This window comes from Epinephelus fuscoguttatus, linkage group LG19 (assembly GCF_011397635.1).
Source record: "Epinephelus fuscoguttatus linkage group LG19, E.fuscoguttatus.final_Chr_v1".
In the NCBI taxonomy this organism is placed as follows: domain Eukaryota; kingdom Metazoa; phylum Chordata; class Actinopteri; order Perciformes; family Serranidae; genus Epinephelus; species Epinephelus fuscoguttatus.
This window is the reverse complement of record NC_064770.1, coordinates 35,256,328-35,281,173: the sequence shown is the minus strand read 5'-3', so window position 1 is coordinate 35,281,173 and position 24,846 is coordinate 35,256,328. Positions and strand designations below refer to the sequence as shown.

The 24,846-nt window shown below is 40.7% G+C and overlaps 1 protein-coding gene across 2 annotated transcripts in view; it reads right to left on the bottom strand.

Annotated features, from left to right (window-relative positions):
- The window catches only part of LOC125879058 (myocardin-related transcription factor A-like), a 78,682-nt gene that overhangs the window by 26,974 nt on the left and 26,862 nt on the right, over positions 1 to 24,846 (bottom strand). For both annotated transcript variants that reach the window (XM_049560656.1, XM_049560657.1), the window contains 2 exons: positions 19,009 to 19,074; positions 3,070 to 3,125 (listed from right to left, as the gene is read on the bottom strand). In XM_049560656.1, coding sequence (XP_049416613.1) covers positions 3,070 to 3,125; positions 19,009 to 19,074 — 122 coding nt within the window. The remainder of the gene's footprint in view (positions 1 to 3,069; positions 3,126 to 19,008; positions 19,075 to 24,846) is intronic.

The following is a 24,846-nucleotide window of genomic DNA, read 5'->3' as shown; positions in this document are numbered from 1 at the left end:
ACATTTCATCAGCCCAGAACTTCTTTAGTTCAAACTTAGTTTTCCTCTTCTGCAATCATTATTACCAGGTACCTTTTAATTGACACCGACATTTATTTCCAAGCTCCTATGTTCCCCAGCTCTATATACCCATAATATAACACATAAGACACACTTTACATCTGTCTTCCTAATTATTTAAAGATTTACAAATATTAATGTACCGTATGTCTCTTGATATATAAACTAATATCGTCAGAGATTAAAGCCATTGATGATATCAGTGAGTGCCATTGCAAGGACATAAATAACCCATTTCTAAGGTTACGGTTATGGTGTTTATATAATCACAGACGATCCGGGTTATTCATATTCCCTGTAAACATTCCTGTTTCTTTAAGAATACTCCAGCTAGCATATTCGGGTTTCTCATAAACAGAGTATGGTGTTTACAGGATACTCCAAAAAACCCAATCATAAACAGATTATTCATGTCCATGTAAACGCACTCATCATCTAAAGTCAAGAAAACTGTCTAAGCCACAAATTTTAGGGCACAGGTTTTAATGAGTATAACATCAGCAGGCTCTGAAAGCCACTGAAAGGTGTTAATGTGTCATATTGAGAGGATGATGAGCTGGGGAACATACAATACTGGGAACATTTCAGTTTATTTATTTAGGTTTTATTTCGTTTTTGCTAATTTGTTCATTTATTTTAGCGATCTATTAGTTATTTATTAAATATAGTTGTGTTTAATAAACGGTTAGTTTCATTTAGCTGATCAATTGCTAACTATTATTTAGTGTTTACCCATTACATTTAGCCAACTCTCTATGTATCCAATACTTGCTATGTTAACTATTACTTCGAGCAAGCATTACCTATTAATTTTAGCTCACTATTTAAAACATTCATCCATTAGTTTTAACTATTTCAAACATTTATTCACTACTTTTAGCCAAGTATTACTTTGGGCTAACTTTATCCGTTGTTTTTCCTGTTTAGTTAAAACATTACCCATTACTTTTAGCTCACTATCTCACATTTATCCATTATTTTAAATTATGTCCAACATTTACCCACTACATTTACCCAACTATTTCAAACATTAGCATTACTTTTAGGTCACTATTTCGAACATTAGCATTACTTTAATCTATGTCAAACATTAGCATTACTTTTAGCTTACTATGTTAAACATTTTTTCCATTTCTTTTTGCTAACTATTTCAAATGTTAGCGTTGTTTTTAGCCAATTATTTTTAACATTACTTTTAGCTAACTGTTTCAAACATTAGCATTACTTTTAGCTAACTATTTCAAACATAGTACTCTTAGCTAACTATGTAATACATTTATCCATTATCTTTAACTATTTTAGACATTTATCTACTTCTTTTAGCCAACTATTTCAAACATTAGCATTACTTTAACTATTTTAAACATTATCGTTAGTGTAGCTAACTATTTTGAATATTTGTATTACTTTTAGCCAACTATTTCAAACATTAGCATTAGTTGTAGCTAACAATTTCATATACTACCATTACTTTACCTAACTATTTGAAACATTTATCCATTACTTTTTAATTTTAAACATTTATCTACTACTTTTAGCCAACTATTTCAAACACTTGCATTACTTTTAACTATTTCAAACATTAGCATTAGTTGTAGCTAACTATTTCAAACATTAGCGTTACTTTTAGGTCGCTCTTTCAAACATTTATTTATTTCTTTTAGCTAAGTATTCCAAACATTAGCCTTGGCATTACTTTTACCTAAGTATTTCAAAAATTTACCCACTACTTTTGGCCAACTATTTCAAGCATTGGCATTACTTTTAGGTCACTATTTTGAACATTAGCATTACCTTTGGCCAACTATTTCTAACATTAGCACTACTTTAAACTATGTCAAACATTAGCATTACTTTTAGCTTACTATTTCAAACATTAGCACTACTTTAAACTATGTCAAACATTAGCATTGCTTTTAGCTTACTACGTTAAACATTTCTCCATTTCTTTTTGCTAACTATCTCAAATGTTAGCATTACTTTTAGCCAATTATTTTTTACATTACTTTTAGCTAACTGTTTCAAACATTGGCATTACTTTTAGCTAACTGTTTCGAACATAGTACTCCCTGCTAACTATTTAATACATTTATCCATTATCTTTAACTATTTTAAACGTTTATCTACTTCTTTTATCCAACTAATTCAAACACTTGCATTACCTTTAGCTAACTATTTCAAACATTGGCATTACGTTTAACTATTTTAAACATTATCGTTAGTTGTAGCTAACTGTTTTGAATATGTGCATTACTTTTAGCCAACTATTTCAAACATTAGCATTAGTTGTAGCAATTTCATATATTAGCATTACTTTAGCTAACTATTTCAAACATTTATCCATTACTTTTTAATTTTAAACATTTATCTACTACTTTTAGCCAACTAGTTCAAACATTAGCATTAGTTGTAGCTAACTATTTCAAACATTGGCGTTACTTTTAGCTAACTCTTTCAAACATTTATTCATTTCTTTTACCTAAGTATTTCAAACATTTATTCATTTCCTTTACCTAAGTATTTCAAACATTTATCATTTCTTTTAGCCAACTACTTCAAACATTAACATTACTTCTAGCTAACTATTTAGACTTCTCTGCTCATTTGGTTTTCACACAAGCTCAACATGGTGTTCAGGTGTTTACTCCGACTCAATATGTGGCTATATGTGGCTTTTTATACAATTCAGATTTTCTATTATTTATTTATTTAATAAATTGAGCTACTCCAAAATCTTTCCACAAAGCCCCTGGAAACTGCACACATACCCTGGAGAACATGTACCCCTTATTGGGAATCACTGACACTGCACCTTACTTAAAATATACATTTTCTGTGCAGATGGCCTTATCTCAGCACTTATTTGTCATTTCCAGCCCTTCTGTATTACATTATTATTCAAGAGCTGCTGTAATGATGTCAGATGCTACAAAGCAGAGAGAGACTGAATGTGTGCTTGAAACAGGCCAGTTTTGACTCCAGTGATTGATGTGAGGGAGGCAAACTCACCCGGGCTCGTTCCAAGCTCCGTCTCTGTTCGTGGAAGGAAGCTGAACTTTTCAGAGCTTGAAGAATAAAGAGTGAGAGCAGAGCAAAATGGAGAGAAAGAGAGAGAGGACATTAACATGGCAGTATGTACATTCATGTCACTGAGGGGAAATGGAGAGCAAAATGGCTTTGAAAGGCTCTTTGCTTCTACAGTTCAGCTCCAGTTCAGTTTGAATAGGTTTACTGATGGTGACGATTATGGCCCTTATACTGCCAAAGCTTTCCCTTTCTCACATTCTGAGACGCCACGTCAGTGTAATAAATGCCAGGTCCGGCTGTACAGACTTACTTATTTATGTGCCATGACAGAACAAAATGCATAATAGCCTGGGCAGCGGTCCCATTAACAGGTAAAGGGAGACATGTAATGGGATGGACTCTGAGAGTTCCAGTCCAACGAGCCTCTTTACAGTGGTGGAATTTATGGAATCTGTTCAGCATTCACAAATGACTCAAGCAAGACTTGCTGTAGGCCTATGATTATGCAAAAACCCAGGGATTAGTGGTGCTAGACACCTAAAAGCCTAAAGGGCTGTGATGACACCAAAATGCTGACTTAAATGCAGCATATCAGTGCAGGCATTATGATTTTGCTGCTAAAACAAGAATCCAAACCTCAAACTATTAAATAATGTTAAATTGGATGTAAGAATACATATGCATGCAGATTACTAAGTAGTTCACACCTTGAGCATGAATGTAAAGGCCAGACAAGTGGAATACATTTCAAGGACATGCATTTTATTAACATTTAAGATTTGATCTGCTTAATGACACAAGTGAGCACTGCGGAACTGTACATTAAAGCTTTTATACAGGGCAAGTTTTTATTTGTTGACCAATCATAGGCACCTATGAGGAAAAGGTTATACGATAATAGATAGGAGGCAGTGTTGAATAAGTAAAAAGTTAAGGTATTGAACATAGATTAATTACTGGTGTAAATCAAGATTTGGGCCTTTTCACCACACTTTGTGGTTAGGTGAAGGGCTACAAGATCTCACTGTCTCAAACACATCGTTTCCACGTAGCTCTGTGTAGGCATGCAAAAGTCTATTCATTCTTATAAGAACCACGGCAATCTTTGTAAATAATTCTTCTGTTTTTTTGTTTTGTTTGGCGTGTTTTTCAGTCTGGAATTTACCATAACTACACCTTGAAATTCTGCGGCAAATTTAGGACATACTGTTTGCACTGTGTGCCACAGGAAGTTAGCATAAAAACTAGTAACGCACAGGCTATTTCATTCAAATAATGTATGCAATACAGGTTTATATGTACTTTTTTTGGTGAAACGTGTGACTGTATATTTAGCTAACACTGGTATCATGCTAGCTGTGTAACATGTAGTGCATGCATAGTGGTTCATACAGTACGTCTTTAAGAAAAATACTTCACAAACTGGCTGCAATCACTGCAGGGTAATTTCATTACTTAGTCACCGTCATGCATTATTACCTCCGCCAAGGAGGTTATGTTTTCGCCGGCGTTGGTCTGTTTGTCTGCAAAATAACTCAAAACGTTATGAACAGATTTTGATTAAATTTTCAGGAAAGGTGGATAATGGGACAAGGAACAGATGATAACATTTTGGTGGTGATCGGTGGAAGCAAAGTGGATAAAATAATAAATAAAGTCTATAGTCTGACAGCCTCAGCAGCAATTCCAATTTCTAAAGACGGTGAAAATAGCGCCATCTGGTGGCCAGAAAGCACGTCTTGTTCTACTTGCTAAATATTGTTGTAATTCTAAAGTTGAAATTAACGTTCTGTGTTGAAAAAAAAAAGAAAGTGAAAAATACAAAAAAACATTATATTCTGTGTTGGTACAAAAAAAAACAACGAAATAAATACACCACAGTGTCTCCATGGTGAAGGCATATATAACCTAATCATGATAGTGATGCAAATAACCTAATCGTGATGCAGGCTGCAAAATCTGATGCGGGGGGGGGGGGTTATCACCTACTTGGTGGAGGTCTGCACTCTCTGAGTGCTTTTCTAGTTGGTTCTATTATTGTCTCGATAACACTCATTTTCGACTGGACTGCAAAAAACACAAAAAATAAAAAATGCGGTGCTGTTTCTATCTTTCCATAAAGAGATTTCCTTGCGCTGAACACTTGGGGGCCTACTCCGTGTACTATAAGGAATTACAGACACAAAACAAAACTGAGGAAATGAGGCGTTAGGCATAAATCAACAGTGCATTCCAATACCAGTATTACCAGTGTGCCAGAAAAAGATATAGTATGTCCTAATACATAGCATGTCAAATGCAGTGTGCCAAAAATACATCTGGTCTGATTTTGCAGTATGTAAGCCAGCAAAGTTTTCTGGCTGTTCTGACCCACAATCCTCTGCACAGTGGAAAATATGTCAAATCAACTGAGCCACAAACAGATGTCAGTGTGACAGCTGTTTGACAGCTGTCAGAAGCCACAATGACAGTTGACAGCGCATCCAAGCAACTGATGACCAGTCGAACAGTAATAACAGGAATATTGATTGTTTAAGTGAACAAAATAATCGTAAACATTACAAACAACAAGAGGACATAACTATGAAAATAACAGTGACAGAAAACTGCAGTTGTATATTCACTGTCGCAAATATCATATGTTCTGACGCACAATCTGTGCAGTTATAACTTTGAACTACACACATTGCAAAGTAACAACAGCAGAGCTTTGCGGGTCGATCTCCATCTGTGGCGAACTGTGAGTGGCATTTGTTTTATCTCCAAGGTAACGGATATAAAAGCAAGAGGGTCAAAGTTCAGGGTGTAATGTTATGAGACAGTAGTATGTCCTGATTGTGTGCATACTGCATGCAACAGTATGTACTTTTTAAGGGCAGCTGCAGTACCTACTAAAAGTGAGAAAAAAAAGTATGCGATTCGAAACACGCATGACCAGCGTTAAAAATCTATTGATGCCCGCTGTGCCATTGTTTTCCTATGGAAGCTGGCGTTAATGATGCCATCGGGGTACTTTTCGACTTGGGCGTCGCGTTGTGGGCTTCACCGGCGTTTTGACGCAATTCAATTTTGTTGAACTTCGACCCCGTTTGACGCTGACCTTTCCATGTAGAGCCCATGATTTTACAGTAGAACACAGGCGGGGGGCGAGGGCGGAGACAGGGCACGGAAAAATTTAAAGATCCGACTGCAAGATGGAGATGATCAGCATTGGGTCAAGTGCCTTAAGTCTTATACATACACTTAAACTTAAGGTGGCTTTAGTTGTCTCGTTTTTGTGCTTTCTTTGAATACCATCCATGCCCCTGACAGGCCTAATCATTCCTCATACCAAAGAGAAAACAAAGCATCACAATAGCTAGGAGTGATGGGAAAATAATCTACAATCATTTATTTTTATTTAGGATTTATAACATTGCAAATACAAGTTAAACTTTAAGTAGCCTGGTAGATTAATAAAATCAGCTGCGTGGCATTAATTTATCAATACACGGACACGATTATCATTTCTTAAAAAATATGTAAATCATTAATATAGCAAATATAAAGCAAACTTTTGGTAGCAAACTAGTATGATAAAATGTATTGTTTTGTCAGTCCACTAGATACATTTAGCTGCAATAAAAATGACTGAAGTGAGATGAACACACAAAGGTTTCTTAGATAAAAACACATGGTAACAGATCTACTTTGGGGACATATTTGGCAGTTGAAAGAGCGTACAAAAAAATAAACTGCAATATATGTTATCACAATACTCTGCAACATTTAAAATCCCGATAATATTATATCGTGACTTAAAAATCATCATATCATGGGGTGTCTGTGGTTCCTACCCCTATCAATAGCCCCTGTGAACCATTCTTATGGTAGGGGATGAATTTTATGTAGTTACAACATGTACATCCAACCCTTTTGCTTATCATACTGTTGCATATTTATGCATGCAGATAAAATGATAATTGAAAGTGCCAGTCAACAAAAGCAAGCTATCTCAGAGTGCTGAACAAACAAACATACAGGATGTGCACACTGCTGAGTACAGTCAAATGTTTTTCATTGTTCCGTCTCCATCTGCACGCTGGAATTGAAATGAACCAGTGACTGAGAGGTTAATGAGGGTCTGCACATCCATACTGGGTGGACAATGTATGATAAGTGGCCTTTTGTATCACAGTTCCACAACTTCAGGACAATAAAGTCGTCCTCTCTTTATTTCTAACATAGAGACAAAGCAGCCAAGAAGTGTTTAATAGCCAAACGGCATTTGCGACTTTGTGTGCCAAGTCAGTCACAAATGGCCACAGCACACGGCTGACCAAGGAAGAAATCACATGTATGGAAGTAAACACCCTTAAAATAAAGTCATCACTTTTATTTCATCGTCACGGTTTCATTTCAAATCCAATGTGTCGGAGCTAACACAACAGAAAATGTGTCGCTGTCCTAATACTTTCTGACTTCACCGTGCGCACACACACACACACACACACACACACACACACACACACACACGTGGTGTTGACTAGATTAGCGACCCTGGGGCAAGACTGCTGGTACCTTCTCAAGCCTGAGTTCACGTCGCTGAGCATTGTCACACTGCTGGTACACACTCACTCTTGCACACCCCGGGGACATCAACCCTCTTAGACCTCTCACCCATCCACACGGGGGTTTTGAACCTGCCTGTCAGTCACTTACATGGAAAATGAGCGGTGGGATGGAGGGACAGATGGACGGATGAGCACAAAATGAGGTTCTGGAGGCGGGGATGGGTGTGGGAGGGATGGGAATAGATCAGGAGAAGACGGAGAATCAGAGAGAGAGACGGAATACAGGCAAGACTGGGGTGAGGAGATAAATGGAGAGAGGCAGCTGGAAGAAAAGTGGAACAACAGACCGAAGGGCAAATGAAGAGGAGGAAATGGAGAGTGGTGGGATGAGGTCAGAAAGAAAAGACTCCATTATGTGCATGAGTGGCTGAATCATTGCTTCTTGCCACCCTGCTAAAGCTAACCGGCATTCCCGATCTTTAAACTTCGAGAACATGGAGCGGCATCACTTCGTCTGAGGGGGGCTCTGTTTTTATGTTCAGTCTGCAGGTGACCAGTGCTTTGTTATTTCTTATGTGTTAACTGACTGGCTGGTGGCTTGAGAGACTCTCCTCTGTGTATTTCTTTACTGCCTGTTTAACGTCTTCTCTCTACAAGACCTAAGGAATCCATTGGTACCAACCATGTCATGCTAGCTTGTCAGGAAGGGGGCGAAATAATGCTCCAAATTAGGCTCAATCTTGATGAGTAAAAAACAGGGCGTCCATTTTCACAGAGACCTCTCACCTCAAGATATCTGAATGAAAATGGGTTGTAGGAGTACCCATGAGTGTCCCATGAAACCTTACAGCCTCAAACTAGGAACTTTGGGCATTCAGAAGATGTATGGCTTTTATATCTTCATATTGGAAGAAGGGTTTTTTTTCTTCAGAAGTTTTAAGAACAGAAGTGTTTGCCATCAAATCCAAAAAGTTTCTGATACCAAATCACAGCATTTTCTATGGTATTCCTTCATGTCTTGGTGTCTCAATGTGATATTTTGAAGGGGTTTTTCAATGATTTTTATCAGTTCTCCAGTGGTAAAAATGCTTAAATTTTGCACCAAACCTATGTAACAAATGGTACCAACATCACAGACTGTGAAAATAATGGACATAGCTACCGTGACATCACCCATTAGTTTGTGGACTCCTGTTTTGAAGCCTTGAGTTCGGCATTACTGCCATTGCAATCTTGGTGTTTTGGAGCCAGAGATGACTATATTTGCGCGAGAAGATGGCGCTGAGGAGCGAGGGGTGGATCTGAGTAAGAAGCCAAGGACACTATCAGTAAATAGCCTGTCACTCAAAGTGGTCTGCGTAACTTTAAGCTCTAATAAAATGCAAATGTGTGAGTTATGTAAAGATTCACCTTCCGTATTGGTGTCATGAAGGGGGAAATTAGGGATAGAGACCAAAACCATTTTTTGTACCAGGCTGTAAACATGTTTCATTTTAACATGGAGGTCTGTGGGGACTGACTTGCTTTTTTTTTAGCTAGTCCCAAGTGGTCATTCAAAAAAATGTAGTTTTTGGCACATCTGGGTTGTCCTCATTTTTCAGCCTCAGAGGCTAGTTAACACAAAAACTGCTGCAACAACCTGAGCCCTAATTAAGCATGAGAATGACCATCATAAACTTTCAAAGTTTGAAAAGGTGCCTTACCAAAGCACAATATTTATTGCATATGTATGACTTGGAAAACTTGACACATAGTGCTGAGCTGAAGGGCTATATCTGACAGTTTGATAGCCTGGAAATCCAGACCGAAATCTAGAAAGATTTAGGGTCTGGCTATGAGTAATGAAAATGGCCCAACTCAAGGGGCGGCACCAAGCATGTATTTGTAAATATCACTGCACGCAATTGGATAACACTACGACCAATCAGAACAATACACGGGGTGACGTATCCAGAGCTTAGCTACCAGCGGAGCTAACTGGTAGATTAGACTCTTGCCGTATCCGGTTGGCAAAACAGCAAAAACGTCCTTCTTGCAAAGGAAAGATTCGAGCGCCGTCTTCTGTTCCTCTTTTAGAGAAAAAGCCAAGTCTAACTCGTTCATTGTAGCGGCCAAAGCCGTTTCAAACAACTGGTGTTCATCCGTAGCCATCTTGCAATGTTTACTGACTGATTCCGGACTTCGTCGTCGCAGCGCTGTCGTCATCTGTTTAGCTCGCCTCTGGCCCGCCGATATCAGATACACCGATGTGATTGGTGCAGCTCGGCTCCAACGGCATAGGTAATGAGCATCATTACTGATTGCCAGAGTGACTCGCTGAGCAAATTCAAATTGTGCTCTCGCGAGAACTCTGGATTTCAAGGGTAACAGTTTGACAGTGTTCAGCAGGATGATTATGGTGACAGCAGCATTCATATAGTAATGTGCAACAATTCAAGTTAGTCCTCCAGGTTAATCCATGCTAACTATGCTAACGATGCATTGCAAAAGTGCAACAACCTTTTTCCGCACACACTAGGTACCAAACAAAAGCCACAGACTGTATAGTACTGATTTGCTGTGAGCAATAAATTCACAACTTCTTAGTGTCGGGGAGATTAATGTGCAGGCACCTGCTGTCTCACTCAGACTCACACTGGGTCTGGGTCTGCAGCTGCCTCTACAGGAGAGCAGTGTGGAAGTGAGGAAAGCTCACTCAAAAAAAGAAAGACTGCTCACAGTCGACTGAGGAGTCTCCAACTGAGGATTCAACTCTTCAACTTTAAGAAGGCAAACCTACTGAGCTGCATCTCTAATTAATCTTCAGGTTCCCAGCTTTCAGATGATGCACACCCCCTCTACGTGGCATATACTGTTGACCTGCTATCTCCCCAGTTTGTAGAGAAACATCTACGAGAAATCCTTCTTGCCCTCTGCAATAACCACCCTGAACAAAATAGACACTGCATGTTAATCTGCTCTCTCAGTTGCTGTTTTAACAGTCCTTTTTACATTTGTTTTAAATGTGTTTTGAATGTGAATCATGTGTAGGGTTGAGGCTTGTCAAAGGAGAATTTCTGTCGCTCTTGGGACAGACAATAAAGTTTATCTATTCTATTCCTAAAAGTGGGGCCATGGAGGGAGGGGTGGAGTAGAAGAGCCTAAACTGTGTGACATGTGTCAACTTCATGAAAAAGCCAGAATAGCGACACAATTACTGAAATAGCATTGTTGTCCTCAACAAACAAGTCAAGCTTGTTGCTGTCAGTACAAACACAGACCACAGACGTAGCCATTTCAGACGTGAGAACTGCTCCACCTAAATCCAGCGCTCAGCTCTTTCTGTTGCTCTTGCTAACAAATACTTGAAAAAGGCTTCACCGGGGCATTAAAGTTTAGCTTAGCTAACGCGATAACCACGTGAAGATGAGCACGAACTGAGAGACATTTTTACACATCTGAGAAGTGTATAAATAACGTGCTGGGCAGGGTATCATACTGTGGGCTTATTATAGCACTGAGTCAAATGAACCCAGCCTAACACACACCACGGCCCCACGGCTGAGAGAAGAAAAGACGTTTCTTTTCTACACAAAGCACAAATTTGAAAGGCTATTCTTGAAAGGTGTGATAGTGGGAGGGAGAAGTGAAAGATGGTGAGTGATAAAGAGATACAGAGCAAAGATGGTGAGGGCAGAGACAGAAGGAATCAGCAGCACTGCTATGAGAGGTCAAGTGGCTGTTTATAATATCGATTCAGAAGACTCCTCTGAGGTCCAAAGGGATGTTTTATGAAATGGCCTGAAGGAAGGAGCAAAAGGATGAGGGTATTTGGGGAGGAGGGTTGGATGTAAGCATTTGGACTGTCAGTGAGAGGAGGTAAGAAGTCATAAACAGAGGGGTGGAAAGATGAGTCAGAGAGGGAGAGCAGCCACACAGAGGTGGACATCGTAGATGTGCTGCAGTGGTGATCTGCAGTGTGTGTTGTCAGTTCCAACCGCCTTCTGTCTCAATGAAAGACCACAGGTACAACGATGGTAAAGGTCATGTGACACAGGAAGGTGGCTGAAATGTCAGTGGCTAATTGCTCCTGTCCTTACTCTGAAAACCCACACCTGAACTTAACTTCTTCTAAATGTGGTAAAGCGGCATTCAAACCTTTGGTCATGACGAAACGACAACCGCCATCTTTGCCCTTGTGGCATCTGCCTGGTCTCCACATAAATAGGGTTGGGAGATATCGCCAAAATGTTACCAGGGTAAAAATTTTCACATCAGTCTATAGCCCCTTTTACACTGCCAGATTCTCCACAAATGTTGGGCTGCTTTGCCGGCAAGCTGCGAGCGTTTAGACACACAGAGCCAGATTGGCGGGTTGATCCGAGGTGCCCAATTTTCCGCCTCGTAGGGTAGACATATTGGCAGAACCCTTTTAGTTTAAAAAGACCAAGGTGCCCCAATAGCAGGAATTAGCGAGCAGCTAGTAGCAAGAGGGAAACACAAACCTGACAGACACTGTAAAGATGAGCAACTGGGGAGACAAGGAATTGTGCGCCCTCCTTGTCCTCGCAAACGAAGAGGCCATTAACCGTCAGATGACGGGGACGGTGAAGGACGGGCCGACTTACGAGAGAATCGCTGAAGGACTGACCAGCCACGGCTTCCCTCCCACGTCACTGTTTACGTCACACGCTGAGCTACCTGTTTTGTTACTTGCTCACGCCCCCCATTGCCCCGAAAAAGGCGCATTCTGTATAAACAAAAGTAGGTAGACGGCATTTTGCTGCACTCCCCGATTTTGTTTTTATACTGCCAATGCTGAAAAAAGACTGATTGGGCTTTCCTGCAAATTTGCACAATTCCTATTTAAAAAGGGCTAATAAAAGTCAACCCATTAATTCTTTGAAGTTTAAAAAACTGATTTATTCTCCTGAGAGACACTTGAGGAAACCACACAGTTCACAGAGTGTGTAATGGTTTTGGGTCCGTGTAGCTCTTTGGAGTTAGAGGACAGGCAGAAACTCACTTTCACACACATGTGGGATTTCACAAATGCTCGTCATTTATTTTTACGTCCACTTAAAACACTCCAACCTTACCAAGCCCGGTTGTACGGCTACTACAATTCCACACATGAACACAATAGTTGCCACACGTACTTACAACCATTACTGTTGTGTTGACAGACATAAAGGAAAGCGGGAGCACATAGCTGTAGTCTGACCAGCGTTTGGGTGCGCTCTCAACAGACAGAAATCTTAACAAGCGCTGCTTGATGACATTGCTGTTAAGCGACACAGTATACATCATATTAAAGGCACATTTCATATATTCGACTGTTACAAGTGCTGCAGGAGAAAGCCCTGCAACCAGGAAATGAGTTAGCATTTTAGCACTCCTGGTTCCCTTGTCTTGAAGTCAAGTGCTTTTTGGTCAGGTGCCTGAAATAAGGTCTGTGGTTAACACAGGCTTAAGAGACTACCACATTTCATTCTACGACACAAAATACATCATTAAATCTGACGTTTCGCAATCAAAACAACAAAAAAGACGAACAATGAAGTATCGTGGCATCACTTAAACCAACCACCACTGCCGATGAAAATCTACCTGACATGATTTACATTACTCATAGTCACATTTATTCACGTTACGTCATTCAATTCCACTGCAATAGCCACAACAAATGGAACATTAACCTGCTAACTAGAGATGCAGCGATCCAGCTTTTTCAGTTCCGATCGCCTCAGGTATAGGTTGCATTTTCCGATACCTGATCCATCTATTTTGATGATATCGGGGCCGATATTCGATCCAGATATCGTATCAGTGCATCCTTACTGCTAACCTACCCTTAACATTAGATGAGTCAATGACCCATACAGCAACTGTAGCTGACATTTTGTGGCAAATTCGATCGTGGGGTAGCCTGGCGCCATTATCCATGGTCAAAACAATACTAATAGTAACTTTAAATCCACCTGAGTGGGCAGCTGGCATGGGACCAATATGGAACCCATGAACAATCGCATATAGGGCCCACTTTTCAGCCCGTTTACTACCCACATGGGCCCCATGCATATCATTTTATCACCAAGCCTAAAATGCTACCAGCAGGGCTTGTTGGGACACACTGTGATCCCCCTGAACACTGCAGGAGACATGACACAGAGACGATACACAGACACCTAATCAAGCAGCAACAAGCCCTCAGTTAAGTCGCGTAAAGCGGCGTGGGCTAATTGGATGAGACCGTGTGAACACATCAGTTTGATTTCCATCCCAGCCAGTTTATACAAAGAAACACAAGCGAAGACAAACGAGACGTAACAGTAACTCCTCTGGTCACACTTGGCCTCATCACACCTAGACTGTCTCCCGTACAGCCTCGTGTATATGCTCACCACACAGACAATCAGAAACTGTTGCATCATTGTTATCAATGTTAAATTTCCACTCACATCTTTCCATTTTAAAGCAGCTCTCCACCAGATGAGGTCTGAGCCGTGCTCATTATTAATGCTGTCTGTACACACAGATAAGAACTAGTAGTAGCATTGTAATGGCTCTATGTAGTGAAGAGGAAATAGTTTGTGTTTTTGTGATGCAGAGCAAAGTAGCTCCTGCAACAGCAAGGTGTGTGCACCAAATAGTAAATAGTTCACGGGCAGCTAATTCAAGCATTTACCAGATAAGAGGAAATACTAGCAGATAAGATCCACAGTGCAAAACACTTCCTGTTTGGCGACATGTGAGACTGTTGTGAGATCAAATGTCAAAGGCAGAAGATAAACTTGATTATTTGTGAAGTAAATATGTACTACTGTACTTAAACGAGCTGCATTAAACAACATGGGGTTATAAGCACTGATTTGTAGGTGATTTGGGTGAATTGTCTCATAGAGAAATGAATGTTCCTCGTGATTATTAACATCAGAACATGATGCTCCTCTCATGATATCTGATGAAAACAACAGTGTACATCAGACAACAAGAGCATGTTCCATTAAACAGATATAAAAGAAGAGCCAAAAGTTTAAAGGCAGCACTGACAACATGTAATCTTTGCATCTAAACATTTTGAGTTTGATGTTGAAAGGGGAAATCTCTCAATCAGATAAAAAGCAGTAAGCGGATGTTCACGATGGCAGTTGAAGTGTGACCTGGATTCCCCTTTCTATGAAGACTGAAACTGCTGTCTGTCAGAGACGATGGCACCGTGTTAACCACAATCTCAATCACTTCGTAGAACTGCTGCGTAGCAAGTAATGAGGGTAAAGCAACAAAATAGATTCTCACATGCGGTGACTGAATGAAAATCCTCAACATGAGACAAAGTTGGTTTTATGACTCTGACAGTCAGTTGCTAGTTTATTTAGGTTAACACTAATGCACTTTAATACAGCAGCGCAGTAATAAATCCTACTTTCAGTATGAGTACATGTTCACGTTTTGTTAATTCCGCTTACAGAGGTGCTGATTCAACTTTACTATCAATGTGGAGAATGTTGAAGTGTTGCCACGTTTGTTCTGTATATTATTTGTTGTATGTTTCATTTTCTTCTGTTGGTTTAAGGGAGGCAAAGACAATCTGTGCACTCCATAATCCATTCTGCCATACTATATAGCACGGCAGGAGAAGATTTAGTATGTCCCAATCAGGGGTCGCGTTAACCGGATATTCTCGGTCACTGACCGGTTTTTTACAACAATGACCGGAAAATCTGAAGGCCGTCGGTCATTTGACCGGTTGCAATTACCACCCCTGCCCACTTGGCGGCGGAGTGCACAGTCAGTGGTTTAAGTGGCTGCCGTTTTCACACTGCTTCATGTAGCGTTGCTGACATAACGGCCTGGACACACCAGATGCGTTAGTGCCGCAGAAGTCCTGCGAATGTACTCGCAGGCGCTTGACTGTCCACACAGGCAGCGCATTTCTCCTGCGCTCTCCGCGCCGGTTAAACATCGACTCCACTCGTCTGTTCCCGTCAGTACTCGTTTTTTCATTTCAACAGGTCATTTTAAACATGGGTAAGGCCATATTTTAATCGTTTTTTTATAACGTAATAAGTTAATGACAATTTGTCATTGCATGTCCATGTATTGAGCGTGTTGGATTAACACTGAATGAATAGGGCATATTGTTCTGAAGCGCTGCGGTGTGTGGATGTCTGTTCATCTTTTCGTTCATGTCCTTATTAATGCACACTTTATAACTTGCTTGTTGGATTTATTAAAAACGAACGAATGAAAACTAAATGTCTTTGAATATCTTTATTATCATTTAAAAACGAAAATTAAAATGACCGGTAAAAATAGATTATGACCGGATTTTTATGACCCAGTTGGTCAAAATGACCAGTGACGAAAAAGTCTAGCGCAAATTCTGGTCCCAATACACAGTATGTCAAGTCCAGTATGCCAAAACTACCATGATGTTCTACTATGTCCAGTCAGATTTTGCCGTATGCAAGCCAGCATGCTTTTCTGTCTATTCTAACCCACAATCCTTTGCACAGCGGACAATGCGTCACATTGACTGTCAGAAGCTGCACTGATGGATGACAGCACATTCAGTTGACTGATGACCAGTCGATTGGTAATAACAGGAATATTAGTTGTTTAACTGAATAAAATAATCATAAATATAACACACAACTAAAGGGCATAAGTATTATATAACAATGACAGATACATGTATAGCCTCTGTAATTTTACCATAAATATAATATGTCAGCAGTTATAACTTATTGCATCAGAGCTGTCCAGGTTGACCTCAGTCTTGGTGAAGGGCATTTTGTTTTATCTCCATGGTAACAGGTGTGTGAGTATCACTAGGATCAGAGTTCAGGGCACAATTCTACGAGGAAGTAAGTAGTATGTGCCGACATTGCGTACTTTTTAAGGGCAGCTGCAGTACCTACTAAAAGTAAGAATAGAAAGTATGTGATTGGGAACGCACCCCATGTTCTTGTCTGGTGGACAATAGAGGTTTATTCTAACGCCAAGAACACACCAAGCACTAGCAAAGTGCGGCCTGTGGCGAGCTGTTAAAGAAAATCTATGTCTATGTTTGATTCTTTAGCAAAGGGCAGCCAAACTAAACCTTCGGGACAATACAACTTTTGCCGGCTAATCGCAGCCACAGAATCCCAATAGCCAGTAAAAAGAGTCTGGTGACTCTTGTGACATACTGACCTATATAACAAAGACTTTCTTTCCTCCTGAAACACGAACACACTTCCTGGCCTCAGAAAAATCTAGTTACTGTGGTAAGCCGCACTTCGCTGCTGCTTGGTGTGTTCAATCAATTGTTTTGTGTTATTTTTCATCAAAAGTGTTGCTGAGGACTGTTAAATGTGAGGATATGATGGCTTGATTTGTCATAGTGAACTGGACGCCCTGCGTGACTGGACTGTTGGTTGAATAAAACAAGCTTTTTAAATACATCACCTTGGGCATCTTTCGGCTTCCAAAGTAAGCTTGGCTAATCCGCCTGGATGTGCTCGGGTGGAAATCATTTCGCAAGACAAGGAATCTTCCGTTTCTGCATTTTACTTAACTCCAGCAGTGCTGAACATACAGCCAGTGAGGGCAACTCCGCTGGGTTGCAGTCTCCAGCTAGCAAGCTAGCGCAGTCCATGCAATGAGCCACGAGCACCGTTTAACCTTTACTAGACTCACAAGTCAGTCTTTAGACGCTTTGCTTAACTAAAGACTGATGACTTTCTCCCTGATTTTGTGTTTAGATGGGCGGATACAATTTCAGAGTTTAAAAAAACTCCCTACGTTGCAGAACCAATAGTAAATCTGCAGGGCGGTCCTTCGGTGGCTCGCTGAACTCTTGTGCTTGTAAACAGAGTCCCACTAGAAACACGTGTAGTGGCACAAAATGGCTCAGCTGCGCTAGCAGAAAACTCCGTCGAAGTTAGTGGATGTTTGACGCGTTTGCGGCGACGCATTCTCGCCGACTAAAAGAAAGAAACATAATCTTTTACAAGGCCATGACTCATCCGTCCGTCCGGACTGTAGAGGGAATCGCCTTGTTGTTTACAAATATTTCCGGGTAGAAAACCAGCAGAGCTTTTAGCTATATATATATATATATATATATATATATATATATATCACATTTTTCACATCACTGTATCACCGTTTAGACTAATCCGATGTTTGTAAAGTCTATAAACACAATGACTGAACAAACATTACTATTTCTGTGTTCACGTTTAGCTGGGCTAACCGTTAGCTGTTAGCCCTGTTAGCCGTTAGCGATGACTGTAATAGGTAATAACTCATTAAACGGTCCGTGAAAAAAATATCTTTTCCAGCGGATATCTTAGTTACAACATGATTGAGCTAGCAAAGCAGTTTTGTGTTGCTATGTGTGGTATTTATTCAGTTTTGGGAAATCACGATGTCTAGAAAGCATCAGTGGCTGCAGCTGACAGGGTCAGCTAACAGCAGCAGCAAAGCTAACATCAGGACGTCATCTGTTAAAAGCCTCCCGTTGTCGGATACGACATGAAACTACTCCAGTTAGCTCAATCATGTTGTAACTAAGACATCCGCTGGAAAAAATATTTTCTTCACGGATGAGCACACGTTTGATAAAACGGAGTTAAATCTCTCGGCATCCATTTTCAAGCTCTCTGTGTGTTTGTGTCCTTGCGGACAAGAAAAGAGGGAGCACACATTTCCGAGAAGGCGTGTCCTTTTCAAAAATACAAGAGGCGCTGCTTTGTTGCCGGCCGTTTTCGCCGGTGTGTTAAACACACTTTAGAAAGGAGTGTCCCCAGACTATCAGAAGGCGGAGATCTCTGATTGTCTGGTGGCGAGACTAAACCTTGACTGACTGACTCCTGCTCAAACTTGCTGTCCTCACACGTCATCTGGTCAGGTCAGCTAACCAATCAAAACATTACATGTAGCACTAAGGAACATTTGTAAGGGAAGAGATGGGGGACAGACTTAACTATTGTGAACTGCCATACGCTATTTAGTGACATTTGATAGACAAAATTGTTCCTTGATTAATTGAACAAATAATTTTTAGATGATTTATCAGCAATACTGGCGATGTATTCTGTATGTGAGTTGGAATGTGAGAGGTTGAAGAAGCCAACTTAAACTTAAACAACTTAAACCATGTACTGCACACGCCAATCAGAGTTATGGTCATGTTTGCTGACAGGCTTAAACCGTATGTTCTATCTTCATTATCACACTGATAAGAAAAGTTTTACATGACCCATGAATGAATAGTTGCGGTTTACAAATTAGCACACACTAGAAAGTGATTTTAAAAAGGTTGCATCAGCTGTTAAATAACCCCATGAAAGGCTGACATTGTAGAGTATGAATGTACTCATAAACAGCAACTACTTACGCGGCATGATCCCCTGGTTGACCAACTCCTCTCTGGACCTTCTCTGTTGTAGCTTCAGCTGGAGAACTAAACACCAAGACAGAGACAGACAAAAAAGAAGTCAGTGAGTGCAGAGTGAACAGACAGCATCGTCAAACCAACCACACATCCTCTCTACCTCACTTCCCAGCCACAGAAAACCACAAAGGTAGTGACATTACTCATAACTTAGGTGCAAGGGAAGAAAAACATTGAATAAGACGTCTCTCTGTATGAATGTGAGACAGAACGCTGACATCTGAGGGTTTCATCTACCATGTTGGCTGCTGAAAATGAGTTCTCCATGGTCCTCTGTGAGAAGACGTACAATGTTACACATGTTACACACTACACAGGGAAAGGAAACACACAAACATGAACACACGTATGTGCAAAAACCACAGCGCAGACATGCTGACAGCTTCCTGTTCCAAGTATTTGATAAAATAGCAGCACACACACTTCACTGCTGCATGTCTCACATCTCATCACCACAGAGGAGTAAAATATGTGACAGAGATACAGGCAAGGAGACTCACATGCATGTGTTTAATGTCACCTAAAGGTTCATCAATGTTGCCACGAGATTAAGCTACTTTTCAGACTCTCTCGCTGACTTTATTTCTACTTTTAAGCAACTTATTCTGACAATCAGGGAAAAAGTGTGAATAATACTGGACTATATCATATTATATTTCATTCCCATGGACGCGACGTCCATGGCTTTTCTGCTGAGTCTCCAACAAGCGCAGGCCATGTGGCAGGGAGGACTCCACTGAGCTTTTTTTTGTGACTGAGCTTTCATTGAGAATTGTGTGCAGAAGCAGATAAAAGGACTGGCACAGTTAGGTGGCTTTCGGAAATCACACAATAATACAGACTCACTATTCAAGGGATCAGTGGAAGACCAGAGACTCATTATGTTCTGTGGAGTAAAATTTGTGTCTGTCTATGAAGTCTGGTGGCTTTGAATTTCCAGTTTACAAGGGCTGTCTGACGGCAAGGTGAGGCTGTGAAAATACTCTGAATACAGTGTATGCTTAAACTGAAGTTTTTAGGTGTTGCTGTTTTTATCTGCCTAAAATACGTTTTGCTGCTGCCCTCGTCCGAATCCACCAGACTCCTTTGACAGAAACTGTTATTTTACCTCATGCGTCTCATGCCATTCAAATGCTTTGAGGAAGAAGTAACGCTGTCAAACGCTTCCATTTCTGTCCATACTTTCCATTTCTGGAGCCCACACTGTAACTAACTGCACTCCCTGAAGAAATATTATCATATTTTTGTAAAAATGAAAGAGTGATGTCAGAGAGAAGCAGACAGAGGGGTCTGCAGTCTGTGTTTGAAGGATATATCCAGGATGTCAAACTGACTCAGCAGCAACAACAGGTTAAAAAGACAAAGATAGTTAGAAGCTAAAGCCGAACTATAGGCTACAGATCACAGTGTAAAAGTGAACCACCACATCACTGCTGATCGCCACACAAGACAATGAATATAAAGGGAAACTTTGCTGATATTGAACCAGCTGTGTGGCATCACAGTGTGTGCACATGAACAGTGTTTGGCTTCACCCCCGTGCTGCTGCCAGCACCCAGACAGGCAGGGATCTCTGGAGGAAGTCACACTGTGATGACACACAGCTGGTTGAATATGAGCAAAGTTTCCCTGCTTCCCTTCACTGGTTCCTGTACAGCAGGGTCGCTCTTTGTTTCACTGTTATAATCATTACAAAGCAAAAGCAGCATGTGTATACATTCAGTAGGCTATATCTTCAGTAGCTAGCTAGCTAACCCTACACTTTTCAGGGTTTGATTTTGGTTTTGGAACAGGGAAGAAACGTATATCTTTTTCCAACCTCTCCAGGTAACGAGTGTCATTAATATACAACGTGCCCCAGGCACAACATTTAGCTCCAAATCCACAACACCAGCCTGAAAACAAAGGAAATCTGAGTCAGTGGAGCACAGCTGTGTTGTTGTCGGACCCTGGTCTTTTCTGAGCAGCCCTACATGTGTAAATCCATCTTTTTGTTCAGGTGTACAGAGGCTCAGACACCATCAAGTTTCAACTATCATTAAAACTTCTAAAGTTAATTAATATATTTGCATTCTGGGGTCACGGCTCCATGTCCACGCGCCCAGAAAAGCTATCAAACTTGTTCTGACTCACCACGTTCTGAACCGACCGCACATTTTCTCATACGCAGACATATCAGCAAAAAGTTTGAGGACAGAACTTCCAGAATGAAAATATAAATTGTCAGGAAATGATCTTCTGCAGATGGGCAGCTGCTGTATATCTGGGTCACAAAATCAGCATGAAAGTGTAACAAAATATGGCATCTGGAAACATTTTTGGTTTAGGGCTCTTTTTCCCCCACACACACCCTGACCATCTGCAGTTACAATATCAGCTCACACCTCAGCACTGCAGAGATGAGGCTGAGGTGTTCAGAGATTTTATATGTTGTGGCGACTAACGGTAATGACGTAGAGCACATAGCCTGGCACACATTGTAAAGTGTACACTGTTAATATGAAATTACATACCAGCTCCTCGTTTCATAAACATGCACATTTAGTGTACGATTCTCTCCCTCCTCTGACGTAAGGAACACAATGTTTTAAGTCTCACAGAGTTTGAACACAAACCCTCGCTGCAGCCTCATTCTGTTTGATCAGAGCTGATGAAGGACAAATCCATAAAGTCAAAATTTACTGCTGCCCCTTCTGGGCCGAAGCCAATCACCCCAATGACATTCAAACTGTAGCTCAACTTTCCTCAGCACAGCGTTCTTATAGCACAAGCTGAGACGCCACACGGGGTCATCTGATCAGCAGTCAGATTGAAGCTAGAGTGCAGGACTTTTAGATATAAATGAACATTTGTTACGTTCAAGCTCTTGCAAAGTTCACTCAGTGCTGATTAATATGGCCGCCGGTAAAGTTCTCTGTATTTCTCAGGATAGTAGAGTTTGGTGCTGGGTGCCTGTGGTGACTTTCCAGCACAGGAGCACCAAAGTGATAAATTTTACATCAACCAGTCGGAGCTTGAGGCAGGAGAGATTCATTTATTGACTTTACGTCAGATTCGTTTCATTTTCATTGTATTTTTGGCAACGCTTTAATTTGTTTTCTCAATGCTTCATCTCTATGTGAGTGATTCTGAGTTTGTGGTATGTATGTATGTATGTATGTGGCAGATTTTATGATTTTAGACTCAACTTGACAAAATTAAAAAGGACTTGCAACTTGACTTTGACTTCAACACCAGTGACTAGTGACATCAGTGATACTTGAGCTTTTTTTTTTGCTTTTTTAAAATACTTGATGCCTTGCCCCAAGCCAAAAGATTAATGTGCTTGATGATTGACTTTGTTTGAACCAATGCAACAGCATCCAATCAAGTTGCAGGAGAGAACCATAAAGAAATAATGTTACGTTACTGAGCGGCAGTTCAGAAAAAAAAGATACCGTGTACAAAAATGATGTGGTGGTCAACAAAATCAAAATGCAGTATGCAAAACATGTGGGTCAGACAATAAAGACAGAGACGCAACAACTACCAACAAAGTTGTTTTAACAATTAAATACACTTTTTTAAAAAGCACTCAAGAATTTCACAAATTTAAATATAATATACTGTATATATTTACTACTCGTTCTCGTGTTAAGATGGCATTAAATTTGAGGAAGAGAGCGTTGTGACTTGCTTGGGACTTGAATGCAAAGATTGGAAACATACTTGTGACTTCATTATTGTATCCTATCAGACATTTGTGTGAAATTTTGTCATAATTAGCATAAGAACTCTTGAGTTTTAGCCAAAAACATGTTTCTTGAGGTCACAGTGACCTTGACTTTGACCATCAACCACAAAATTCTCATCAGTTTATTCTTCAGTCTAAGCGGATGTTTGTGTCAAACTTTAATTCCCTTAAGGTGCTCTTGAGATATAACGTTCACAAGAATGAGACAATGTAAGGCCAGACTGATCTTGCTTGACCTTTGACCACTAAAATCTAATCAGTTCATTGTTGTGTTCAACGTTTGTGTCAAATTTGAAGAACTTGCCTTGAGGTGTTCTTGAGATATCGTGCTCACAAGGACAGCACGTATGTACGTACATACCTAGGGACAGACAACCCAATAACATAATGCCTCAGGTTACGGCTATCCCTGGCGTAGAGGCATAAAAAGACTTGAAGAGAGTGCTCCTGGAAGCGGTTGACATGAGCCCCTTTTACACTGCCAGATTTTCGGCAAATGTTGGGCCGTTTTGCCAGCAAGCTGCGAGAGTTTAGACACACAGAGCCGGATTGGCGAGTTGATCCGATGTCAACTCAACCAATTTTCCGCCTTGTAGGGTAGACATATTGTCGGAACCTTTTTGGTTTAAAAAGAACGAGGCGGCTTTCCGCAACGGGAGGGGCTGTTGAAGACTTGTGGGAGGAGCTGTTGATGATGTTGATGCCACACGTGCGAGCTACTGGCAGGAACTGGCTTCCTTGTCCTCGCAAACGAAGAGGCCATTAACCGTCAGATCACGGGGACGGTGAAGAACGGGCCGACTTACAAGAGAATTGCCGAAGGACTGACCAGCCGCGGCTTCCCTCCCACGTCACTGTTTACGTCACACGCTGAGCTACACGTTTTGTTACTTGCTCACGCCCCCCATTGCCCCGAAAAAGGCGCATTCTGTATAAACAAAAGTAGGTAGGCGGCATTTTGCTGCACTCCCTGATTTTGTTTTTATATTGCCGATGCTGAAAAAAGACTGACTGGGCTTTCCTGCAACTCCTGTTTAAAAAGGGCTGTAGTGTGCTCATCTTATAAGCACACATCAATTTATTTATGTAATTACTCTCACTGCCAGAGAAGGGAGACAAAATTTCTTTGCTCCACCTTTGTAGAACCAACAAACTAATATTTCACTGTGTAGGATTGCAACTAAAAGAAGGGCTGCAGGCCAGGAGAGTGCCTCAGTACATGTGGCAAAGCATTCACATCTGTTGTAATCATTTTATGAATGAGCACAGGAGCTTGACGCAAGTACAACTCAGAGGATGTATGACATACATATCATCATTAATAAACTGTGATCTTTTAAGCAGTGCTTCATAAGCATTCATTTGGAGTCGTGTTTCTGACCACCTGCTGAATGTAAAGCCAACATTCACTCTCCTTTTAGCTCTGTTTTGGTCTCTTGAGGGGAATATCTGACTCTTTAGTTGCTAAAAACTCCAAAAAAGTTCAGTGGCTAAATTTGTCTGCTGCTTGGTGCTGGGCAGGAAGTGTACAACGGCTTTCTCAGAGCTTTTTTTGCTGAAAACAGGTGCCTGCTGCAGCCCAGAACAATAATGAAAGCGGTTAGAGGGAAGCAAAACAGTAACGTTGGGTGCTGGAAAACCAAAACAATGAGCTGTAAGACCATTTAAAGCTCTGTAGAGCTGAGGGGGAACTGCAGAGTCGGGTTATAATTCTGTAAGCTCATAATTACGAGCCATGAAGCAAAGTGATTGCCCTGTTAGTCAGAGAGTTGGGATTGCATTAAAATTGATTGTAATATAAACGCACTGTGCACTGTGTGGAGCACTGGCACTATTAGTTTGCCCACAACCTGCCTGAAACTGACTCCTCAACTCCTCTCTACACAGAGACATTATCGTTCACAAACCAAAACATGACTTTGTTCTTTTCTGTTGGTGTCTGTTGAGTCAACTTCAAACGGCTAGCTCATTATTTCCACATACATGCCCCTTAACTCTCACACACTCAAACAACAGTGCAAAGAGCGCTTATCTTTCTCATGCATCTG